General features: G+C 39.9%; 1 protein-coding gene across 2 annotated transcripts in view; it reads left to right on the top strand.

Annotated features, from left to right (window-relative positions):
• Window positions 1–26707, top strand: part of deptor (DEP domain containing MTOR-interacting protein) — a 33435-nt gene extending 6728 nt beyond the window's left edge. For both annotated transcript variants that reach the window (XM_083919022.1, XM_083919023.1), the window contains exons 5-10: window positions 8426–8604; window positions 13412–13594; window positions 14920–15057; window positions 17292–17362; window positions 18118–18222; window positions 23594–26707. In XM_083919022.1, coding sequence (XP_083775148.1) covers window positions 8426–8604; window positions 13412–13594; window positions 14920–15057; window positions 17292–17362; window positions 18118–18222; window positions 23594–23716 — 799 coding nt within the window. In that variant the 3' untranslated portion in view covers window positions 23717–26707. The remainder of the gene's footprint in view (window positions 1–8425; window positions 8605–13411; window positions 13595–14919; window positions 15058–17291; window positions 17363–18117; window positions 18223–23593) is intronic.
• Window positions 26708–26924: the final 217 nt, after the last annotated feature.

The following is a 26924-nucleotide window of genomic DNA, read 5'->3' on the forward strand; positions in this document are numbered from 1 at the left end:
TGTGAGAGGGATTGAGGGAAATGGCCGTTCATCCCAGGGTTTCTTGAGCGCGGACCGTAGTTCTTGTTTGTTTGGAGCTATCCCAAGACAGGAGGACTTGGCATGGGTCTTGAGGAGTTGTAGCATTTATTCATTGTACGCACACTGCACTGCTACGTTAACAGTGTTAACTTCCCTGCAGGCTACAGGGCTTGCAGTTCATTAGTGGAAACCCTGCACACATTTGTGAAACGGAAACAGAAATTTTAGGCAGCTCTTTGCATTGTTGATAGATTTTCTCTGTCCCCTTTTTAGCATGTAGCTTTAAGAATATTTCATAGGAATATTCATGCCTTGTGTTAGATGAGAAGATTGACACCACTCTTTAATCTATTAAAAAATGAAGTGGCAGCTGGTTAGCTCAGCTTAGCCTAGCTTAGCTTAGCTTAGCATGAAGAGTGGAAACGGGGGTCGTTTTGTGTTGACCTGGAACAGGTGGATTCTGTTACATTTGGACAGTTTATGTTACAGTGATGAACTGATACAAACACTAACTGTTTTTCACATATATGCCTATGGCTCACCTCCTCAAAGATGGAACTGGTGAAACTTTCACTTCACAATCTGTGACCTTTCAAACTTCATGGCCACTTTGCAAACAACAGCACATGCACATTCTTTGTTTATCTTCGCGAGAGTCATTCTCCACGGCACACTGAATGAGTGCGCCAGAAATGCTGCCACCATTAATGTTTCCAAAATGACATTTGCTGGAGAGCACAGTATTGAGTTAACTGTTTTTTAACCACTATAAACAGCCTGCAAGGAAATCAGAAGCTATGAAAAGCATCCTGACAAGAGATGAGTCACAGCATTTATCCATAGACAGGCTTGAGGACACGGCTAATTGGAATGTTTCTGTTTGTCAACAGCTCTGTACCTATAGAATGACACGGTTGCTCCATTTGTGATGAGACACCCCCCCCACACACACACACACACAAACACACAGAGACACACAAATAGACACACACTCTGACCTCTTTGTCACATGACTAAGCAACTAAATTATATTTCTGTGACTCTTAACACAGCGATACTCTGATACAGAGACCTATTTTTGATGTCAGTTTCTGAAACCACACACACACACACACACAGAAGTTGCATAAGAGGAAGAAATAGTCCAAGGGGAGACATCTGTCGTCTCAGCTCTCAAAGCTATGTGTTTATGTAATCACTATGGTGCAGCCTTGGGCGCACACACACACACACACACACACACACACACACACACACACACACACACACACACACACACACACACACACACACACACACACACACACACACACACACACACACACACACACACACACACACACACACACACACACACACACAAACCCCTGAAGCTTGCTCTGGTGGTTGCTTCATAAAGGCTCATATACCATCCATCCACACTGTCAGTGTATCAAACCACCAACTCTGTCCCAACCCTATTTTTTTAGTCCACTTCTATTGAATTTTTAATTGAATGTGATTAATAAGGAATCATCTTAGGCCGGCCACACACTACACAAGGATCAAACCGATTTTGGGCCTGATTCGCCCCTCTCGACAGTCATCAGTAAAGACCTGATTTTTTGGTGGTTCTAAAGATTATCTTGCCAGATTTTCCGGTGATGTGAGGTATGTTAAGGGTGTTTTTTTACATCACCGATTTACAATATCCACAGTATTTATGATCCGACATCCTGTTGTGAGTGGAGAACAACGACGATGCAGTCAGGTGGGCAAGAACCAGAGCATACTAACAACATACTGTCAAATCCTATTTACCATTTGTTAACTGTTATTAACTTTGAATCTTTATAGCATGACGTTATACTTGCCAACTTACCAACTTTACCCACCTCCAGTTTGTGCGGACATCATCTGTATTTTTTTCTTTTTTCTTTGTTAATTTTCTGTACTATAACTGCAAAAACTTTGCAGATGTTAACATCTTCGGTTATCTCCAGTCTGGACCCAGGCAAGCCAAAAATGTTTGTTTACTCTAAAGTCACATTTGATTACGCAAGATTTCTGGTTTCTGTATTCTCTCTTTTCATGTGCACGTCTTTGTTTTATGTCTATGCATCGACATTTGCTCCATCAGTGTTTACTTTAGAGTGTGTGAGAGAGGGAAATTGACAGACGAGGCTACTTATCAGTTCCATGTGTCTTCTCAAGGCTAGAAAAGGCCTCAGTATAGACTCTGTCTCTCATTGTCCAGGCACCACAGTCCTTAAAGGACCATTCGGCATGCTTTAGCCTATTAACTGCAAATTGCATACACTTTCCATTATAGTGAACATGTCCTGTGTTCCAGACATCCATCACATGTTTTTTTTTCAGATGATAACATACAATTTACATGCTGCAAAATCAAGACAGAGCAACACAACCTTTGATTTCATCTTAATATCCTCACTGGAGCAATAAAGTCAAAAGATGTCCGTCTCTGCACAGCTAAGGCTACGCTACAACTGATAATGGCTGGCTAATGACATCAGCTGCTGTGTCTGCTTATCCTGATGTCTCCACGTGACTGACTTATAACTGGTGGAATGTCTTTGTTAATCAAGTCCAAAATATGTGAAGTTTTACCATCAAGGCGTGAAGATGTTTAAATTAGGCTAGATTAAAGTAATGTTAATCTGTATTGAAATTCCTGATAAGTACAGTAAGTATTGTTATCATTTATTTGTTGTTCCATAAGGTCACTGTTTAACTGAGATTAAGAGCTGTACAAATAAAACAGCTTTGACATTAGAAAGTCATGTCATTAAAGGTTCAGAAGAACTGGTTGTGTTTACATCTTTGTAAGAGTCATTTCGCTGTCAAGTGGCCCTGAAGCACCTGAAATGGGGAAATGTGTTTGCATATATGAGACGTTGGTCGTGTAGGAAACTGCAATAAATATGTATTTATATATATATATATATATATATATATATATATATTGATATATATATATATATATATATATATATATATATATATATATATATATATATATATTGATATATATATATATATATATATATATATATATATATATATATATATATATATATATATATATAATGATGTCGACTGGTAGGGGCTCCTCTCATTAAGAAAAATCTAACTTGCTGATAGAAAGTGACAATATCAGAAATGCAACAGAGGTTACTTAAAAATGTATTCCAATACAATTACTAATAACCTAAAAAGTGTAGTCAGTAACCTGATCAAAGTATAGCAATATTAAAGTAATGTCATTTGATTACTTTGTTACTTTTGGATTACTTCAATACCAAGTATGGGAATAACTTGAACTGCGATGTTGTTCCCGTTTTCTGCATTATTTGCAAAAATAATGGCAACATTTCCACCCAGTAATGTTGAAGCAACGTTGGAGGCCTTAATAATAAGTTGGCAGCTGTAAGCTATGGTTTCACTGGAGCCCACAGTGGTGTTCTGTGAAGTGTTGCAATGTGTGCACATGTTTATGGTAGTATATTGTTCTCTATTTTAAAATGTAGGCTATTTTAATGTATGTTTGTATGTACAGTTTATGCCATTCCATGTATTCCGTTACTTACCGAAGATATATATAGAAATTACCTAGGTAAGACTTAAATAATTAAAGGTAAGGCCTGAGAAAAAAAACCACATTCAGCCTCCTCCATATCAACTTCCAGGTCAGATGATTCACAGTCTGATGTTTTTATATAATCCATCCATATTGATTGTGTCTTAGTTCGTGCTTTCACATGTTTCTTAACCCAGACCCTTAAAGTCGTACTTTTGTTTTTAAAAGTTGTTGCATCGACCAAGAGAGTCATCAGTACACCACTTTGGTGCAAGGCCAGATCTTAGAGCAGGTAAAACCCTGGTGGTCTCAGTGTGTTCCACTCCAGCTGAGTTTTGTATTCTGACTGAACAATGCTTAGTGTATAACGACATCAGGGCAGCTCACCTTGTCCCACTTTAAGATATCATGATCTATTTACATACCGTTTGTACAGTATCACATCTTGCACAATATATTGCATAATACTGAATAAGATGTTGTTATTCAAAGCACTGTGCTTTACCTTGAGTCAATCCCTTTAAGCTAACATAGCATGATATGTTGACTTAGCATGTTTGAATGGATTAAATGACATTTTGAACAGAGCCAGGTCTCATGGAACATTGTCCACTTCTTTCAGAATTTGTGTTATTATGTTTGCAGCTAATGTTGCGCCATTGTCCCACAAAAGTTTCATATATGTCAAAATGTGACATCTAAACAAAGTGTTCTGTAGTGTGTTGACTTTCCATGATTAAAGAGCTTCAGCAGTCCTGGGTGTGTGCAACTCACACCATTTTCTTAAATGCATTTGCAATGCAGTTCTATTTTTACCTCAACCTCGGGTTGAACTTTGAGGAATACAGTGTTACCCTGGGACCAGGTTTAATGACGAGAGGGGAGGGTTCTGGCAGAAAGAAGCCCTTTTACAAGCTGCACCTGATTTAGGTTTAATTTAGTTTAATTCCACATATTAGGATCCTCATTCATCTTCATTAGTGGAGTCTGTTTTTCCTGGGCTCCGGAGGTTTTGCCACGAATGATTTGTATCCCATAAGATGTTAAATTATCTCACTGAAAGGTATAAACAATCATGCTGATGACTTGTCCATGCCTGACTGAAAAACACGTATATGCTTTCTTGCTGAGAGATGAGAACATAAATACCACTCTGTATGGTAAATATGAAGCTAGAGCCAACAGCCGGTTAGCTTAGCTTAGCATAAAGACTGAAAAAAGGGGGTAAACCGCCAACTTGGCTCTGTCCAAAGAGAACAGAATCCGCCTTTCACCACCTCTAAAGCTCACTGATTTACACACTGTATCTGGTCTGTTTTATCAGTACAAAAAAACAAAGTGTAAAAACGACAGTCAGTTGTTTTATGAGGGGTTATGTCCCAGACTAATTCTTGGCCAAAACCAGTTGCCAGGCAACCAGTGAAGACTCCAGGAAGTTAGTGATCTCGACAGGTGTTTATTTTGTTGCCAAGCAATCTTTTCCCCCATGGTTCTAGTCTTTATGCTAAGCTAGGCTAACCGTCTCCTGGCTGTTACTTGACAAGTTAGACAGACATTGACCACAAATGGTTGAGGTTAAATGGTTAAGGTTAGGTATAGACGAATGGTTAAAATCCGTACAGGTCATCTGGTAGCGACTATATGAAAAGGTTACAATCTAGGCATGACCCTGTAGCTTTATGACAGACATGTGAGTGGTATTATTATTCTCATCTAACGGCCCAGACACACCAACCCGACATCAACGAACTAGTGGCGACAAAGGCCAACTGTTGTGTCGCCACAACTGTCCCACCCAAAAAATTGTACTTGTAGTGCTGGTTATCTGCAGTGGTAGTCTGTATTTGTAATTCAAATGGAAATGGAAACCAGAAGACAGACAGGACAGTCTCAAGATGCTAGTTAGCCAGTTAGCACACAACACAACCGGATATTGATAGATATTTACCGAGTTAACAATAACACAATTACGAACTGTTTCTGCTAAGGACCTTGATGACAATAAAAATCTTACCTAATATAACAAGTGTCAAATCAGAGTGATTTCTCTCACTGACGGGCTCCACCAACGATTCAACATGCTGAATAGGTGAAAGACAGTTGAAAAACTAGGGCGACAGACGCTCACCGACGGCCCAACTTTGATTGACGGAAGACTGTCGGTCTGGTGTGTCAGAACCTTGACTTAAGTAAATAAATGTTTAATAGTCCATCATCCATCAACCTTTTCATATTTAAATTTGTGACTGACGGACTTGGTATCTGGTATGAAAAAAGCACGTCCACAGTTAAGTTGACACGGCTTTAAAGAGTATCTACTCACTGACAGAGATGCAGACTCTAGGCTCTTTTATTCAGTTTGGACCAGTCTTACTGGGTTTGTTGTTGTTATTGTAAGTGTAAGTTTTAGCCTGGGCCCTGGAGCCTAAATCCTTCAGCTGTAGGATGTCTTTAACTGATGAATTTTAGTGTTCCATAATTTCAGTTCATTATGTTCTGAACATTCTTTCAAATCTCCCATAAATCCCTTCAGTGATATCTGCCTCTGTATTAAACTTTTGGTGTGTAGAGTTGACCGTTTAGTGAATGATAGAATGTGGGAATGTAATTTGTGCCAACAAATATGTAGAAGTATCTGTCTCTTTGATGGCACAACTCGTTGCTGCACATGTTTTGACATGAACAGAAAGCTCATTGTTTTTCACTGACTGCTGGCTGATTTATACTGTGAATGTTCAGGTGACAATGTTTGGGTATGAGTGATGGGTGTGAAATGTGTGTTTTATAGGGAGAGTCAGCACTTCTGCTCTGTACATGTGTGTTCTTGTCTGATTTTGTTTGTGTGTGTGTCCCGGTGTCATACATCTAAGATCACACCACCTGCTTCATGTAGTCCCCTGATAAAGGTGGAAATACAACCTTAGTTGTAGAAACTATTCAATTATGTAAGTACAAACTTTTAAGAAGTGTTTTCCAAACCTCCACGGATTTTCAGTGAAGTAGAGCTCCATAGGTCTGTCTTGATGTAATTACCTTGTCATCGTGCTAATCTGATCTGTAGTTTCACTCCTTTTAAGTTTTAAGATTGATATGGAGACAGTTACAGTGCAATGTTACTGTGCAGATAAAAGAGTAGAGAATGCTGATGTTTCTAAGGGGTGCCCTGGGGTGATTGGCCACTCGAGTAAGAGACCCGCTGGACCATGGGTGATCAGTATTGGACATACTGTCTTATGTCGTGCTAGCTTGTTGGGAAGGGGGATTAAAAACTCTCCAAAGTTAGGCTAAATTTTGGCGAAGGAAAAACCCTTGCCCTCTCACCTCAAGATACTGTGGGTACCCACAAGTCTCACTTTTACAGACATACCCACTTTCTAATTGCATGAAGTGTGGTCCAGAAACCTTGCTGTTTTCTCATGCAGTACAAATGTGTTTCCATGTGGTCGATTCTGAAATGGTTCAACATTGATGTTGAAATAAAGAAGATTTTTTTGAACGAATAATGAATGTACTGACCTCAGCCTGGTCACCAAAGGAAAATTGTCACTGGAGAAATGGGCAAAGCCGCTGGTTTCCCTGCTGGAAATTCCCATTTCAGAAATTGTGCTGTTCCCAATAACCCAGTTTCACTGAAAACTGAATGCCTCTCATGGATATTTAAACAGTACTATAGGGTTATTCTTTGACCGTTGGTTATAAATGTTGCAGCATATCAGAGAACTCCAGCTGTTGCTATGGAGACATCAGCCAGAGGTAAACTAAGTGTTGGGGTATACTCACATTGCATTCCCTGATATAGTCAGAATACTGAACATTACTACTGCCATTAGTGGAATGGGTCGCTTAATCTTAAGCTTAGTGTATATGTATTGCATTTAAATGTAATGCCATGCTTTGTCCCACTTCCTAACCAGTTAAAGTAACAAAATAAGCCAGACAACAGTATTGTGCTGCCATGTTATCTGTGGATGTATCTAAGACAATTGATTGAGTGGACCACAAATTGCTGTTGAACAAACTTAGGAATGCTGGCTCCTAAGGCTGTTCAGAAATGATTTTGAAGGATTCAATGGGTACATGTAGAGGGCCACTGATTCTGATTCTCTTGAAATAACTAAAGCTTAAGGTTTCATTTTGGGACATTTAAGCAAAAATACACGTATATGCTGATGACACTGTTATTTATACGCATGCTCCCTCCATAGTACAGGCAGTGCAAGAGCTTCAGACTGCATTTCAGTCATTAAAAACTGTTCTTGTCAGTTAAAAAATAATTTTTATGCTCAGGAAACGGCATTTGTACATGTCTTCTCAAAAGCTCGCTTGCAGTTTCTTGATGATGATTTTAGCATTGCCGCGCCCAGTGAAAAACTTGTGGAAGCTACTTTTCTGTCTGTGACTATACACAGTGACATATTGAATATGCATGCACTCTCCTTTATATAGAGCCATGATTCAGTGTATCATGCTTCTCTATGTTTCATTACATCAAAGTATCTTACTCACCATTGTATTCTTTATGATTTGATGGGTTGGACATGGATATATTACAAAACATCAGAAACATTTATATCCAATGATGACTTCAAGAGCTATTATGTGGTGATGGAGGCATGTGGTTGTTCTTGAGAGACTACCTCAAGAACAACCACATGCAGTTCATGAGCATATTCATGTTGTGTTTTAATAAGTTGTGATTTTGAATGGCTGCAACCTTAGCTCTTGTCTCTGCTGTAAAATAGATCATTGATCTCAATGGGACTTCCTGGTAAAATAAAGGTTAAATTAATAACATTTAAAAAGTTTGCTCTCTTCTCTCCACAGGTTGATGAACACAGAAAACACTCTATTACAAACCAGGGAGGAGGAGGGTGGGTCATTTGAGCGAGCGCTGGTGGCCTCTGAGTTCATTGACTGGCTGCTACAGGAGGGAGAGATGGCGACCAGGGAGGAGGCAGAGCAGCTGGGAAGGAGGCTTCTGGAACATGGCATCATCCAGCATGGTGAGGAAGAAACGGAAACAGTTCATCTTATTTTAAATATGGACAACAGCCAAGCAGCATAAAGTAACACGTGCATCATTCAATTTTTGTATAGAAAACTGTGATCAAAATTTAGGTCAGTGGTATTTGCTTAAACCAGTTTCACCTGACGAGCACACACCTGGCTGGAGGCCGAGCTAGAGAAAGGTCGATGATCTGTGAATGATAACAGTAAAGCCAGCAGCCTCTGCAAGTAGTCACATCTCACCTCTGCATGATCCTGTCAATCAGCTCTACAGTCCTACGTCATTCAGCTGTCCTGGCTCTTTGCTTTTTTAGGTCATGCAATCTGATAACTGTTGCAGACTTATGACACGATTACAGCTATCCTATCTGCACAGTTAAACACACCCTTTTGACCCTTTAAAAAAGTCCTTGTCAAAGTCAAGAGCAGTTCAATGTGAGCTTGCAGCTGTTTTTTAACACAGAGCAGACCCAGCTGGACACTTTAGCATCATACATATGTCTACATAGATCCACGCTGGATTACAGTTACAGCCTTCCATTGAAACAAATCTTATAAAGATACTTATAGCTTATATATATATACCTCACAACTAAAACAAAAAATAGGTCAACACACACTGTGAAATGGGAAACTTGAAAATGGAACTTCTTGCCTCCTCCTAAAACTCGTTACAGATCATTTTGGGCTCCCAGACGTTCTGAAGTGACCCATATTATATCTCAGACTGGCTGTGAATGTATTTGACTAGTTTTGATTCTCTGTGTCCCCTGTGCCTGACCTGACCTGGTTCAGGTCCACGTTCAAGACTGAGTAGAGTTACTGAATGTTACTGAATGATAAACATGAGGAAAATGTGACCGGAATGTCACAGGTATCAGAAGTTCTTCTGGCTCTGGCCATCAGACTATCATGTTAACTGTGAATATTTAATATAATATATTCACTTGTTGTATGTGATTTGTTCACATCATAGTCAACACACAGTGGTACTGACCCTTTACTTCAATCGAAAGCACTGAAACCACGGCTTTAAGAAGGGTACAAGTACCTCAAAACTGGTTATCAAACCTCTATGGTCTTGGACCATAGAGGTTTAATAACTATTATTATTTCAAATATATAAAATATTGTAAAAATATTCAAGAGATTTTAATTTTCATACATCCAGGCAAAGTACAATTCAAGTTCAAGAACTTATAAAAGCTAAAAGAAAACAGATTACATTTACAAAATGAGCAAGAAACACAAAATATAAAAGATGGTAAACATGGTTACAAGTAAAACGTGAAGTGAAAAATCAGAAAAAAGGGGAAACCAGGCAGAGGCAGCTTTTGTGCATTAGTCACATTATGCGTCATCACTGCAGCAGTTTATTTTGGAGTTTGAGAGGGACTGAAAACCTAAGTGTTTTTCTCATTTCATTTAAAAGATCATTAATACTTCTGCTTTGTGTGCAGTGTAGTCAAAAATGTTACCTCCAGCTGTGACTATGTGTGGAGCACCTCTTTAATTAAGCCACTTAAAGGCTGAATTAGCAGCAGCTGTTTGAATGCTTAGTGTTTAGTACATTACAGGCAGTTAAAAGTGTTGATGTCTTCTCGCTTGAAACGTTTTTTTTTTGAGTGAATACTGACCAACACAAGGTGATAGTGGGGTGTCTCCTCAGATTGTCGTCACTCGCCCCTGGACAGTGAGTCCACAACAGTTTACATTTGAGATGTTCTTCAACAGTTATTCTAGATCCTGAATGAGGTTCTGCCGGGTCACCAGAAGACATAAAATGTGATTTGCTGCTGATGTCTGTGGTTTACACAGTGCCTGATTACATTAGGATGTGCATTACTGCAGAGAAGTCACAGTCTCATGCAGTGCTGGAGGGGTTTTTCCATTTGAACAGTATCAACAGGAACATAATAATGCATATTGTCTAGAAATATACATGCCATAGCCTCTTGGCTGTATTTAAAAATACATACAACACAGAATAATTCATATTAAGTTGAAGCAATGAACGTGTGCAATTAAGCCTTCAGCACAGCTGGGGGTTGGCTGTAATAGTAACAATACATCATACAAATAGTACTTAACTTAGTTAATGTAATGTAAAGTGCCTGATCTGCTTCCTGTTGGCCTCAGAGTGGAAATAACTGCTCCACTGGATGATGCAGACTTTGTAGTATTCATATCCTCATACACCCTTTAGTTTCAAAGTTATTTAAACCAGTTTAGTTTTATTTGTAATATGTTTACAGGCCTTCAGTTTCCATGGAAACATGTAACAAACATGAGAGATAACTAGCTAATCCCCTGTGCAGGGAGGATGTCACACATTCAAACATATGATGTGTACATGACAGGTCTGGAAGGATCCACATTGTGTTTACTGTGGGCCAGTATGGTAGCTTCTACACTATCCGTCTGACCAGCTGAGATTAGGGAAGAGATGGCTTTAAAACAGACCTAAGAGTAAACGTTTCAGATAATGTAAGTACTATAATTAAGAATATAAATCCCATGACTGGTCAGAGCATTGCTATGCCAAAGACAGCAGGCCAAAAGCAGACTGTAATCAAACCTGCTTCATACAGTCAATCTTCAACTGACACTTGATCTTCCCAAGTCGGTTTATAGCAGCATCAGAAGAAATAAGAGCATTTCAGTATTACAGTAGTTCAGTCAGACTCTCCTGTAAAGGCTTTTCCACAGTGTGTGTTTGTCTTTTGTTGTATCACAAAAGGATTTTTGAGAGGTTGACAATAGCTTCGCACCCACAAAGGGGCATGGTGACTAACCACAAGCTCAGTGTGCATTTGGTATTGTCCTGGTAATTTAAACTAAATGAGGACAGTAAAAATTCATTAGATTATACATACAGTAACTGTCTGACAGTTACTAATGTTGGAGGGATGGGCCAAATATAAAAAGATTAAATGTGTGCTTTTCATTCCTCTGTACACATATTCCACTTTGCCTCAATTAAAAAAAGAAATAATAATTTACTGCCTGACAAGGACAACACATTGGAGCATATGTCCTTGTAATAATATAACAATAATTATTATAATAATAACATAATAATATTATTATTTAATACAATGGTAAAACACTCCAATTATGTGTCAGAGTATAAAAGAGGCCTCAGGTGAAATTAACTAAAAAAGGAGGAGGAAAACATTTCTACACAATTTCAGGCCAATTAGCAGTTTTGTGTTTTGAGTTATAGTTTCAGGAAATGTGTTCAAATGTGTGGGAACACCTGTAAATCCTTTGAACCTGTTCAGAATCCTGGTGAAGGAGGTTAGATAAGAGCGACTGTCGCTAACCATCTCATTCCTAGTTCCCATTATACCTTGTGTGAATTCTGGGTGTGAGTTCCAATGGGACCGAGAACCGGCGTTTTCTTAATAGGGTAATCCCTCTTTCTTGAGCGATTGGGAAATAAAATGTCGAAACATTATTATTGGCCCTTTTTCTTTTTTTTTTTTTAAAGATCATTTTTTTAAGCAGTTTTCGAGCCTTTTACTCTATAAGGCCGACAGGAAATGGGGTGAGATAAAGAGGGGAGACATGCAGCAAAGGGCCGCAGGTCGGAGTCGGACCTTTAGCCTCTTTACATGGGGCGGCTGCTCTAACCACTGTGCCACCAGTGGCCCCATGTTTGCCTTTTTTAAGGTGGCTAAAACACATTTAGCTGGTGCCTCCACCCACAGCAGTACATAGCGTCTGCATCTCAGTACACTGACTATGGAGGAGCACCTGACCTCAAACAACCCCACTAAAACAACCTGAACTCTGCCTTTCAATATCTGTTAAAATTACAAGTCAGTTTGTGCTGAATTGAAAGCTAATTACTTTCGCTGTTGGCAGTTAGCCACCATGGTTAGCCACTGGGACTAGCTTACTGCTACTTCCGCCATTTCACCAGAAGTTTCATCCATAATAGTTTGAGTTTAATGAGTTTAATTTTGAGTTTAAGTTTGAATGCAGTCTTACTTATTAAAGATTTCATGTAGCTGAGTGGGTGATGCTGGGCTTCTACATTTTCTATGGTTTATTTGAATAATTGTAGCATATTCCTTTTATTAATTACGAACATCTTTCCAAAGACATGATCGAACAAAAGCATGAATATGAGTATCAAATAGATTATAATTTTTTTTAATTGTATCTAAAAACAGTTTGATAGATATAAATGGAGGACTGTTAACTGTGTCTCCCATCCTGTGAGTCGTAGACTTCTATTTTTTTCTAAATTCTCTCTTGAGTCTCTTTTCATATCTCTGAATTCAGGACATACTCTTAACTGATTTTAACAAAACGACCACTTAAATAAATGCAGGGCTTAGACATTGCTAGTTACATGGGATTTAGTCACAAGCGATCGATTGAAACAAATTATCCTCTGGTATCGCTTCAGTCCAGCTGGTGTTATCGGCTCAGCTGAGGTCGACGCTCTCTGAGGTCACGTTCTGTTTGTTCAGCAGCTGATCTCAACTCAGTGGACAGTTTGTTCAGTGCTGCTTAGTTGAGTTCAGAGTTTCAGGCTCGGCTGAACTCGGATCAGGTGAGAAACATGGATCTCTGAGGCTTTTTAACAAAGCTGACCTGTGTAAAAAGGTCACATATTGCCGTAGTCGTTAAAGTAATTTGACTTGGGTGTGAGACATTCGAGCCTGACTCACGATGATAGAAATACATTTAAATGTTATTGTTCATTATCATTATTATGTATCCCTCTCTCTTTCTCGTTAACAAAGTGTAATTATTCTCTCTATGTCTGTCTTTTTTTTCTGTCACCAGTCACCAACAAGCACCACTTTGTTGACGGGCCCCTCCTCTACCAGTTCCGGATGAATTTCAGGCGACGACGGCGGTTGATCGAACTTCTTCATGAGCGCAACCGCAGCATCCCAGAGAGTCACGACAGCCCCTTCTGTCTCCGCAAGCAGAACTCTGATGGAAGCAACACCAGCTTCCTCTCAGGTACACACTGCACCATGTACATGTCTAATCTTAGGTGATACAGTATGCCACCTGTTCCTAGTGGTCAGTGTGTGGCTGACAGGGACATTAGCTGTCATCAGGGTAAAGTCAGACAGAAAACTTTCTACATTCTTACTGTAAAATTTAAACATTTCTCTTGGTTATTGGATTCTGTCTTCTAGGGAAACAAACCCAATGATATTTTAATTGCTAATGTGTAATCTTCTGTTGACACATACAAACATGATGACTGGTGTCCTTGGTGGTATGCCATTTGAAGATAATAGAATAGAGCTATTTGTGTTACTCCCAAATCGAACTTTCCAAGTCTGAACTTGGCATACTTGGGTTTACATATTAATATTTGGACAATTATCAAAGGTTTAACCCACTCTTTTCAAACATCCACTTTATTAGGTACACCATGCCTTAATTCTTAAAATAAGATAAGATAGGATAAGATTAACTTTATTGATCCTATACCAGGGAAATTCACATGTTACAGCAGCTCAAGAGTTTAGAAAATCAGTCAGAACGGGGGCTGGCAGAGACCTCATTGCCCGGTTTAAGAAACCAGTTTGAGATGATTTGAGCTTAGTGACAAGACGTGCTGTCCTACTTGAAGTGTCCATTAGAGGATGGTACACTGTGTTCATAAGGGGAAAAACATGGTCAGCAATGCTCAGGCAGCCTGTGGCCTAAACCTTTGATACAAGGCAGGATGGATCCATGCTTTCATGTTGTTTACACCAGCTACTGACCGAGTCTCCTCAGACCAGGCAACGTTTTTCTAATTTTCTATTGTCCAGTTTTGGCCAATTATAGCCTCAGTTTCCTGTTAGCTGCTTCGAGGTTCCACGGGTGGTGCTTTCAGGGATCATGCCTTTCTGTCTAAACCAGCCTGGCCATTTTCCTCTGCCCTCTGCCATCAACAAAGCATTTTAACTCCCTGGATATTTTCTCTTTGTCACACCGGACTGTAAACCCAGAGATGGATGGGCCTGAAAATCCCAGTAGATCAGCAGTTTCTGAAATACTCAGACCAACAACGACGCCACGTTCAAAGTCACTTACATCACCTTTCTTCCTGGTTCTGATGCTGGTTTGAACTTCAGCACATTGTCTTGATCATGTATACATGCCTAAATGCATTAAGTTGATTTTACCTGAGTGGCTGATTAGATAACGAGCAGTTTAACAGGTGTAACTAATAAAGCGGCCAGTGGTCGTACGTGCTATGTCAAATCAATTCCAGCCTTTATCCGGCTTTATGCGTTCTCTTTCTCCTGTCTGTCTTTGGTCTAACATCTCTCTTTGTCTCTCAGTGAGTCCCACTAAAGAGATTAAGGTGGTGGTGGGAGTCCGGCGGAGCAGCATGAGCAGCAGCTGTGGCAGCAGCGGTTATTACAGCAGCAGTCCTACGCTGAGCAGCAGTCCACCTGTCCTTTGCAACCCTAAGTCTGGTGAGAGGACACGGACACACACACATACACACGCACACAGCGTCTAGTTTGTTAAGGGCATGTGGGACTGTGCAGATTTTTACGAGAAACACTAGAGGCATAGAAAGATGTGGTGGATTTTTTATGTTCACACTGACAGATTATTGACTTCTGGGTGAGGCTTGGTGATGTTAACATACCGATTAGATGTCTTCTTTTGACTTTGTGTTATATATTTTCAAACATTACCATTAACATTTATAAAAAAAATTCACCAGTTTAACACCAGTTTCTTGTAAGTATAGAAGTACAGAAACTAAAAACAGGGTATACCAAACATGAATTAACCCAGCTCCTGCCATTCGTTCATCACAAACGCGCGTGTGTGTGTGTGTGTGTGTGTGTGTGTGTGTGCGTGCGTGTTTGCGTGCGTGCGTGTGTGTGTGCATTCCCTTTGATGTGTCTAACCCAAGCAGTCCTTGACAGAGTCTCTTTTTAGCCCCCTCGACATGAGAACTCGCTCACGCTATACACAATGAACAGGAAAAGGAAGGCACACACACACACACACACACACACACACACACACACACACACACACACATATATCCCCTCCGCCTCACATTAACCATAGTACTTGTGCGCATCACACGATGGTAAGATAAGAAGAAATATCAAACATTCGCATCAGACAGAAAAGGTTCTGGTATGAATCTATGAAGCCAGACCGATAAAGACAGATTCGATTAGATAGATAGATACTTATTAGTATATAGTATAATATGTTGGCAGAGGATGAGGTATTAAAGAGAAGTCATAGTGTGGAGCTGTCCTGATCAGGATTTCCACAGAGAGATTATGGACATATAAAAAGGATCACTTCCCTTCCTGTCTCATCAGATTAGAATGAAGTACTACACAAATACAGAGAACACACATACCGAACAGTAAGAACACGCCACAGGCTCTGTGAGGGATGTGCTCTCAGATTTTAATGGAAGTGCGAGTCATTTTAGCGTTTTTATTAGACATACTTTTGCCCACACTTTTTTCATCTAGCTGTTGTTTTCTGGCTTTGTGAAATAATCAAAGAACATAGGAAACAGCTGAAGTGAATATGCATACTCACTGGGGCTTCACGATATGAGGACAATATCTTTGACTGACTATATAGGAGGGAATGATCAATTTTGCATCATTATTATTTCTGTAGAATACAACTTGGTGACCAGGACATCTCTGCAGCACCACAATACTTAATTCAGAATGGGATTATCGGACATATTTTGACTTCAACAAATATAACATATACATTCCATCATGCAATTTCAATAAAATTGGGATTAATTGTGCACCTCTAATGCTTTTGTTTCAGATTCATAAATCAATTTGTACAGTTATTTCTGGTTTATAAATCTGAATCTTTCCTTAACTATAAGATTAATTATGAGCAGAACATAAACAATTAAAGCGAATGGAAAAAAGAAAAGCAGACTGAATGACGAGAAAAATATACGATTTATATTATATATTACTGTAGTTAATTATAAGAAGTTTAGTAATTGACATATATTAGATGTATGTGTGTAGAAAACAGAAACTCATGCACACAGTGACAAACACATTTAAACACAAATAACTGTGTGTGACCTCTAACAGTGGATAAAATAAGCCGCGTGTGTGTGTCTGTGTGAGGACGTCCTCCATTCACAAAATTCCCGGCTCCTCCAGTCTACATGTCAAAGACACTGAACCCCAAATTGCTCCCTGTGCTGCGCATGGGTGTGTGTGAATGTGGTGTGAATGGTTAGAATAGATTAGATGGTATGTAGATGTCCACTGCAATCAGTGTGAATGGGTAAATGTACCAAGTAGTGTGAAAGCGCCTTTCTAGTCTTCTGACTACTCAGGGCACTTTCACACTACTTGTTTGTTGTTTACAGAATACCATTTACCATGGATTCTGTAAACATCTGGCTCCTGGAATTTAAAATGAAATAAAAATAGATTTTTGCGACACAAAAGTCCAGTTAAAGCCTTTGGAGTCACGCTGAAGTGAGTAATGGTTCGGGGAAGTTGGAGGAGGGGGAGAGAAGCCGCGAGCCTCCAGGCCTGTTAGCATGTGACTGACATTATACTGTACACACTTTAACCAAAGGATTAGGTGTGTGCGTGTGCGTGCGCGTGCATGTGCGCGTGTGCGCGTATGTGGTTGTGCCTGATTAACATTTTGTGTGTGTTTTTTCTCTTAACAGTTCTGAAAAGACAAGTGAGTCCAGAGGAGCTGCAGACACCAGGAGGACCTTTTATAAAGAAGACATTCACTGTAGGACATGCATGCACACACACACACGCACACACAGGCACACACACAGACACACACACACACACACACACACAATCACACACACACACACACACACACACACACACACACACACACACACACACACACACACACACACTGAGCTCTAACAAAGACTCCTTCAGCGTAGATGTTGTCACTCATACTTACAGTCAAACATTCCCCCTTGCACACACACTTGAAGAATACTAAAAGTTGAATAAGACACGGTACATGAATATTATATGTATACAATCATTTATGGACTCCTACACATAGTTTCTGGTAAATTATTGGGATAACATTTCATGCACCGCTAGTGATTTTCGGCCAAATTCAGGAACATTTTCGCCTTTTCACCCTTTCCATGGTAATGCTGGTATAGATAGGGGAAAGGACAACTGTACAGGCATTTTCCCTGCAATGTTACAATGGTTTGAGGAGGGAGATTTGCGGCAGAGATTTTCCTGAATTTTGAGCCTGCTGTCATTCACATACAGGAAACGTCCCTGCACATTTCAGGGAAGAGTGCATGTGTGAAAGAGGTTATGGTTTCACGGTTTGTTCTTTACTTTTGGGGAATAATATATAATGAAGAGAATCTCACCATAATAGTCCACTTTCTACTGTAGTTACAACCACACATTTTTGGCAAGTTTTGGTTGAATACAAACTGTGCATTACAAACAGTGAAATGTCATTATTTGAACATTGCATGTGTCCTCATTGTTCATCAGATTGTAGGCGATGCTGTGGGCTGGGGCTTTGTGGTGCGAGGCAGCAAACCCTGTCACATCCAGGCTGTGGACCCCGGTGGACCCGCAGCTGCTGCTGGCATGAAGGTAACGACAGGAGAGCGTTCGTAAATGAACCCATATAGATTGAAGGTTAGATGAGGATGTATTGCAGGGGGAAGAGTACAGGATGTTTGCACTCCTGTAAAGAGGAAGTTGGTCAGGACAGGAGTAGAGAGGAGCTGTAAGAGCAGGAAAAAAGTCATGAAGAAGGAAAACAGGATTATGGTGGCCCTCTCCTGCCACAGCTGGCATGAAAGTATGTAAACAGAGTGGCAGCAAGGAATCCTGGGAATGCAGAGCATGGCGACTTAAACGGTAACATGGAGGGAAGAGGAGAGAGCACGGAGTGAAGGAAAAGCAAACATCAGCCAGAAAGAGGAGTAGAGAATCATGCAGTTACTTAGCGCATAATAAATTGTGTTTTAAAAAGGCAATTTTTGAAAATGAATTACTCATTGCTAATGTGAACATTGGAATGTTTTCGCAGGGTTTAAGTATCATCTGTTAAAGTGTAATTCCAGCGCAAAATTATCCCATGGTCTTTTTCGGCACTTAAGCCATCAAGACATTTTTTTTCCGTGTAACAACTATTAACGGAGAAATCAGGGAGAGTCGCTAACAGCCGGATGTAGCTAACACTGATTAGCTCGGGGCACAATGGTGAAGGCATTAAAACAACGTAGTTAGTGAACCTGGAGTTTAACTGGCCCTGGTACCAGCTCCTCTCATAGTAAAGTCCATTCAAGTCTATTACCAAATGCAATCCAAAAGAAAGGAGCCGATTGGTGCTTCGGTTAATGTGTAAGGACTCTTTGGTGTTATTTGGTGTTATATTATTTTGAGCAGTATTAGTGTTACTGTTTTAATGTCTTCCCGAAGCTGCCCCGAGCTAATCAGTGTTAGCCACATCCGGCTGTTAGCAACTCCGTTAATAGTTGTTACACCAAAAGAAACTCTCGAAAAGTCTCCATGGCTTATTTGATGTATGTAAGTGCCGAGAATGACCGTGGGATGATTTTACGCCGGAATTACACTTTAAGTGTTCAAAATGTCAGCATTTCAGATTTTATTTTTTCATTAAACATCTGGAGCTGCAGGGTTTTTACATATGCAGTGCAGACCACTCCTATCATTCCAGCTACTGCTGTTTTCTACTCATAATTGCATCAAAAACTTATTCTGCCCACTAAGTAATGGGGAAGGATGTAAACTCAGTGAGAAAGAGCCTGAGCTGATGAGTGAAGAGTGTGAAAGAGGAAACAGTCCATAGAAATAATATCACTTCTGCTTTTGGTACTGGTAACTGTCATATTTTATCACCTAGGAAACACGTGTCATGGTTCACAGTCGGTCATAAAAGTGTGTTTATGTCCGTGTGTGGGTGTTTAACTCTGCTGACCTGAGTGTGGACCGGTTGTGGGACCTGTGAGGATGTCATGCAACACTTAACTGCAAACGTTGTCATTTCCACTTTCTTGCGTGTTTTATTATTAGGTATCATTATCTTTTATGTCCCAGAGAATATTAGGTCAGATTTCCACTCACTATCATTGTAGATGAAGTTAATGTGCAGCAGTGTGTGCCTCAGTGTCACCACTTTATTTATGAGGCGGTCACTGCACTCCCTGCAGTTCTTAGAAGGTTTACACTTCACCTGAGTATTTATTGATGTGTAATTAAGCAGTAACACAGTCCAGCAGAGGGAACACCCTGCTGTGAGGTGTTGGCACTGCGAGCCAGGCAAAAGGTCAAAGGAGAGATATCCACCCACTGACCTCAGGGTAGTTAAAAGCATAATTTCTCATCATACACACAAAGTCACACATATGCATCGCCTTGACCAAAATGCACTTATGTAACTGTCCCTACATCGCTGTGAGAGCCTCTTAATGCACTTTAGAAGACAGCAGGTAGAGCAGGGTGTGTGTTTGTCTCACTTTGTGTCCATCCTGTACTGTACTGCGTGTTTGCATGCGATGTGTGTACTGAACAGTGTGTTCTGTTGCATGATGGATATAAGCATCGTAATTTCTCCATCTGAAAAATCTTGAACCCCAAAAATGAACATTTAAAGATTAGGCGATTCAAAGGTCAGATGAATCGGGAACTAGCAGGTTGTCATCTCCAAATACTCTAATACTCTTTTATACTATGTTTAAGATCATTTATGATGAACACTTAATCCCATTTTATAATGATTGTTCTGAAGACACACAGTTCTGACCAGTTGAGACATTGGTCTTGCACAACAGGGCAGAGCCAGAGAGCAGCACACTCTGCTCAGGTTTAAACCCAAAGACTCTCCCGTCACCTGGAGGCAAAACACAGGAACTTCCTGTGTCTTGACAAGCTCCAGTGCTTATTCATGGACAATTTATAAGCTCCACTGTACATTTAATGCCCCAAGACTTCAGTGCTAACCTCTCCCTTTGCTCAGATCGCCGACACTTCTCCGGGGTGTTATTCTTGCTGAGACCCTGGATTCTTCTGTCCGCGATGAAGTTGCCAGGCAACCAGAAGACTCCAGGAAGTTGCTGCACTATAATAATGTGTTAATAAATGAGCTACAAACAGGCTGTGTGGATTAAACCTGACTCTAACCCCAAACTAGTCCAACTAATTTTAGATTCGGGTCAAATTTCTACCAGATGGCCTTCATTTGACTTAAGTTTTAGGGTCATGATGCCTGATTTATTTTGATTAATTATATTTGGCCTCGCTCTCGGACTATTGGTTGGATTTCATTCATTCATTCGTTATATTTTCAAAATGTCAAACTATTTATTTGAACACCAAACTAACCGGGGAGCCTCTTCGTCTCCATTCAGACAATAATTGTTTATTTTTGTGATTCCTCAAAGGTCATAAATTTAACCATGTCCTCAGGTCATCCGTCACTGAGTGTTTCTGTAGAAACCGAATATTCTCTATGTTGCGTAAAGCTGTGATTGCTGCATGAATGTCTCAGCGTGGCCTCTTGGCGTGTTGTTTATGCTCTCTCTACGTCTTCTCTTTATGCCTGTTTCTGTCTCTTTCCTTCCTCTGTGTGAAAGTGAGTTAACCCTCTAAGTGCCAGGAGCCATTCAATCCAGCTGGGCCCCAGCCAACACTAACACCCACAGCCTGAAAGGAGAGAAGCATCGGTGGGAGAGAAAGAGGGGGAGGTGTTGTAGTTGGAGAGAGAAAAGGTGGAACGGAGAGAGAGAAATGAATTGAAGTTTGTCCAGAGTACTTCGACTTTATGGGGCGAAGGCTGCAGAGGTTTAGATGTGATTACAGTGAGTCTGAAATTCCTCTGCAGCACAGGATTAACAGTCGATCACTCTTAATCTCTCTCAGCCCTTATGTCCTCTGATCCCTCCTTTTCCTGAAACATTTATCATGGCTGGAAAAACATTTAGTAGCAATTGCTGTGAAAATAACCAAAAATAGCAACCTTTATGTTCTGTATGTAGCATCAGTTTATGTAACAAACAGTCAGGGTTGAAATAGCTACTCCCTGTAAAATGTTTCATGAGTGGATGAAACACATCTGTTAAAGCTTTTCTTCCATCGTCTCTCAGCAGTTTGCGTCAGCACATTGTTGATTTATTGGCAATATAAATATCAGTGATGCTATGCATTTGTTCTCTGTGACATGCCAAGTTTTTGGAAAACTTTTGGGAGCCGATGAATTGGGAGTGTGCGTGCATATGTGCTCCTGCAGAACCACAGCAGCATCATGTTGCAAGAGCAGCAGTGAGATGGCAGCTCAGACAACCAGCCCTAATTCTATCAGAGCTGCAAGTCAGAGCAGTGATTAAATAACGATAAGGGAGGCGAGGTGCAGGCGTGATGTGGGAATGATTTGAGCGTGGCTGTCATGTTGTAGCTGGTGTCATTTATGACAGGCAATGTTATCAGGGTTTGAGCTTTGAGCATGCTGTCATTGAAGCATTGTATGATTGGTTAAATAGTTTGGCTTTGTCAGCTGCAGCACTGTGAGTGGGAAATGCACCACTCACATTTGCCAAAGAGCGATGTCTTTTGAGTGTCAAACACTGATTCTTTGTACACTTTAAAGTTTGTCGGCAACTGTTTTATCGTATTCATTGAAACGGACACTATGATGATATATGATAGAACATAAATCATCCAGTTTTAGAAGAAAAAAAATGCGCCTCTAAATGCACATAGAGCTTTTTGTTTGTTTTTAAAAAATCGGCCGCGCCCGTATCATCCTGTCCACTCAGCGCAGGGCTGTGTGAGAGTGCACACGCCACAGATCCCCCTCCCCCTTGCTCATGTTACAAAGCTAGCCATATGCTAAATGACGTTAGCAGTTGCTATCTATGAGTAAGTTGGCCAGCCTACCTCTGTATAGCGTGTACTCCATGCCGTTTATTGATGATGGAAGAGACGGCGTGTTCACAGGAATCTGTTGGGAGGGAGCGGAGGAGCGCGAAGGTATTGGGGGAGGGGCGTGAGAGTTGTAAACATTTGAAATTTGACTCAATCTGCTGGACTTGCCAACTGCAGCTTTAAATGGTTCAACATTTATCAATATGTAAGCAAAAGACTGAAGTTGTTTTTTACATATAGTTTGACATTTTAGAAATATTTGCATTTGCATGTTTTGAGATAAGGAGATTGATACCACTTTCTTATATTTCCCTTGCCAGACAGTGAACACAAGGGGAGACTCTGTTGCCTTTTAAGCGCTTTGGCTTTTGTACGGATGAAACAAACAAGAGATAATGTGAATTTGTCAGCTTTACAGGTGCTGGTAGGTTGATTTTGTTACCGAGCCAGGCTAGCTGTTTTCCCTTCTGATTTGTGCTTTGTGCTAAGCTAAGCTAACCATCTGCTGGGTCCAGCTACGTACTTACCACACAGACATGAGAGTGGTGGTAATCTTCTCATTGAGGTCTTTGCAAGAAAGCTAATTACAGTGAATTACAGGTCCCCCTTATTACAGTTGATATGTTCTTTAGTTGAGCTTATTTCCAAACACATTCCCAAATACATTAGCAAAAACCAGTTGACACTAAGTAAAACCTGGTGTGTTCGAGGCGCTTGAAGCTTGGGGCCCCGGGGGTCATTAAGCCTTGAAGACAGTTGTAATCTGTTTAGATTCACAATAGTTCTAATGGATTCCAATGAAGACCCAGAATCGGTAAATGTAAACTTCTCAGACCTGCAACATAGTCCACTTCTTGTGCTAAAACACTGCGTGACCTGTCAAATACACTACTTCCACATCACGCTGTTCCTCCAGTATTTCATTCCCCAAATACACATTCTTGTTAGGGCAACAAGCCTTATTTCTGTCTTCACTCTTTCCATCACTTTCATTCCACCTGTTTGACTCCATTCGGTTGGATCTGTGTGAAAGTCAAGAACATTAACATCTCTTCTCTGTCCATCTGTTCTGCAGGTGTGTCACTTTGTGGTGTCGGTGAACGGACTCAACGTCCTCTCTCACGACTACCGGACCGTTAGCAACCTGATCCTGACTGGACCCAGGACAATCGTCATGGAGGTGATGGAGGAGGCATAGGTTTGAGGAGAACCGTGACAGAGTCCCTCAGATGAGTAGTGCAGTAATACGTTGGGACTAGAAAGTCTAGGACTTGAAGTCAAAACTACAGCGACAGAGCAACCTGGACGATTTGATTGTCTCTGTTGCAACATTGTTTGGACACGGGAGACGACTCAGAGACAGAGTGTCTTTAGGAATGTGGGTCAAGTAAACGATTCAACCCATAGACAAAACACACAGGTTGTACTTGAATTATTTTGTTTGAATTGAACTTCTACCAATGATCCAACTGCTTCAATGTGCCCATAGAGACTCTTAATGAAGACTTTATGTGTGGAATATATGACCCATATAACCTGGTTTTGTTTGTTTCATGAATCTGTTGCTGAACACGACGAGTGTTTTAAAAGGACGAGACGCAAAGTGTGTCATTAGAAGCAGGGCATGAACAAGTATAAGCTGAAACTGTGACAATAAGGAAGAATATTTCATGCTGACACATTAAGTGACCTCTCCCCCAGTGAGCTTCCACCGTAGACTGAAGTGCTTGATGGCTCCACACTGCCCTCTGCTGGGAGAGACCGGAAGACACACAGAGGGAGCATTTATAATGCAGCTACATAATTCACAAGTCTTTGTTTTTCCTTGCTTGGGGAACAAGTAGAAAAAATAAATAGAAAATAGAAAAAAAAGACAAACATCTTCCCTTGTCTTATGAAAGAAAAAAAGGATTTGGCCAGGTAGATTTACACGTAGCTGTTAGGAATGAGTTAGTTTCCGTAAATTAAAATGCAGTGATGAACTGTATGTGACATTAACAGGCACAATGTATATAGAAAAGTTACAGAAGAGTTAGTGGACAAACAAACTCCTGCTTTAGAAAAATAGTTTATTAAATGAGCTACAGCACTGAGAACATCTTGGAGACATTAACAGATAATTGTTTTTTAAAATCATAATTACTCTTAATCTCTTTTAATATCTTTTAGTTTTTGTTTTTTTAATATGAGGCATGCAAATTAGAAACTTCCACAATGTTAAGAGATTTCATTAAAAAGAAATAAATCTTCTCTGTTGTGTGTTCTGATGAGATGTTTCCATCAGTACACACAAATTAATACATTTGTCTAAGACTTCGTTTCATACCAGATTTAATTTGGAAACTTTATAGATGTTCGTATAGTGAACAGAAGAGTCAAAAGACCTTAACTACAGAAAATATATCTATATATTATTAGATATTTGAGAGATTAAAGGGTAGAATGACTATATGAGCACTTAATGTAATAAACATTTGAGTTTAATCCACAAAAGAAATTATAGATGACAACACACACACACACACACACACACACACACACACACACACACAAAATGTGGCTCATCTCCAGTGTACTGGAGTGGCCACAGAAACCCTGCACAGAGGATTATTATTATAAAAATCCAATTTCCCCGTGTGGGATTAATAAAGTAATTCTTCTTCTTCTTCTTCTTCTTCTTCTTCTTCTTCTTCTTCTTCTTCTTCTTCTTTAACGAAAAGGTTAAAGACTGTGTCATCGTGTGCTCCGACATCCTAGCATAAGAAGAATCATATTTAAAACTATATGATAATCGAAAGAAGAGCACAGATCAAGCGATGCTCGTGTTGCTCATACAGTGTGTGTCTATATAACCTGTGGTTGACAGCAGGTAAACACTTGTTTTACTTGTTTGTTTTAGCCAAACCAACACTGCCTGGTTAGTTTAGTCGTGAAGTGAAAGGAATACTAAATACCTTTTCTATTCAAAATGAACATATATTCAGGAAACCTTTATTGCCAAACTGTAGAGTTAACAAACACTGTATGTGACCGCTGCCTCCAGTGGACATGTTTTTCCTCGATGTGTTTCGATATTGTAGCAGTAAAATGCATGATTCCTGTAAATCTGTGCTGATGTAACATTAGCTTCTGAGCAGAGAACGTCTTCAATTGTTTGACTTGAAGGGCCGTGTTATCTCACAAGTCATTTCACAGGTGAAAAAAATTGGGGGCCTTCAAAAGTCCTGCTCTTCCTCCAGGAGAACGATTAACAGAACAAAACCTCCTCAACTGTATACATAAGTGTATAAAACAGATGTAGAATATTAGATATTCTCTGGTTCTTAGTTGCTGATCTCAAAGATGTCCAGCCATGTTGTTGGGTGACGCCACAACACATTTTAACAGTTATCATGTACAGTTCATGGAGGGTTTGTTGTATTGGGTTTGCTGTGTTTAGAGAAGATATGATAGAAACCCTCCACACGGTTTTTAATATTCTTTTTAGTTGTTTTTATTTCAGCAGGAAACATGACCAGCAACTCCTGATATCAACTCGGCATGGATTCAATTTTTCTTTCATTAAAAACCCGCCTTCCTTCATTATTTGTTGTTTTTACTGATGTGAAGATTTGTGATACTGAGAAAGGAGATGGGGAATGTTTCCTGCTTGTTTTAAAGGCAGTTTGTAAAAGCTGAGTTTTGGCAAATAGAAATACGCAGAAGTGTCAAATGTTTTCTTCACGTGTGTTAAAAAGTCCCTGAAGAAGTTCTTTGTGGTCACAGCTGCCTGAGAGCTTTTTGCCTTAACATCTCATCTTGCTGCTTATCATATAATCTCTTTTGTTCCCAGATCTGTTTCATCTCTGACATTGTGTATAAGAAGATCTTATTGTAGGCGATCCTGCGTCTATTCGGACAATCAGTGTTTTATCATAGACACCACCTTTTAATTAGCACAACGTCTGGTTGAAAAGCAATGTTCTGTCAGAATGTATTTCTCATTGTGCTGTCTGTTTTGGATAACTGGGTTCACTTGTTTAACTAAAGGGATTATTTCGCTTCATGTTCACCTCATGAGGCCAAACGTTTTCATTGTGTTTATTTCCTCTGCTTCCAGAGGTTCAATATAAGCGCACATTACAACAGTCTACAACTCATTCTGATGTATTACAGTTGATTAAGAGTTTAATAAACAAACAGATGCGACTCTGTGATTATGGTTTCATGTCCAGGACTGTTCGGAGTCTTTGTATTAAACAATTAACATGATTTATAGACTCACATTTTGGATTTTGGGTCTGATTTGGTTGCATGAATGTGTTGACTGTGCATAACTTAAAATCACACAATAGTAGGTATTATTTAAATCACACTAGTAATATTGGAATTACTGTTTATGGAAATATAAATGCTGACTTGAATAA

This window comes from Echiichthys vipera (genome assembly GCF_963691815.1).
Source record: "Echiichthys vipera genome assembly, chromosome: 8".
Lineage (NCBI taxonomy): Eukaryota > Metazoa > Chordata > Actinopteri > Perciformes > Trachinidae > Echiichthys > Echiichthys vipera.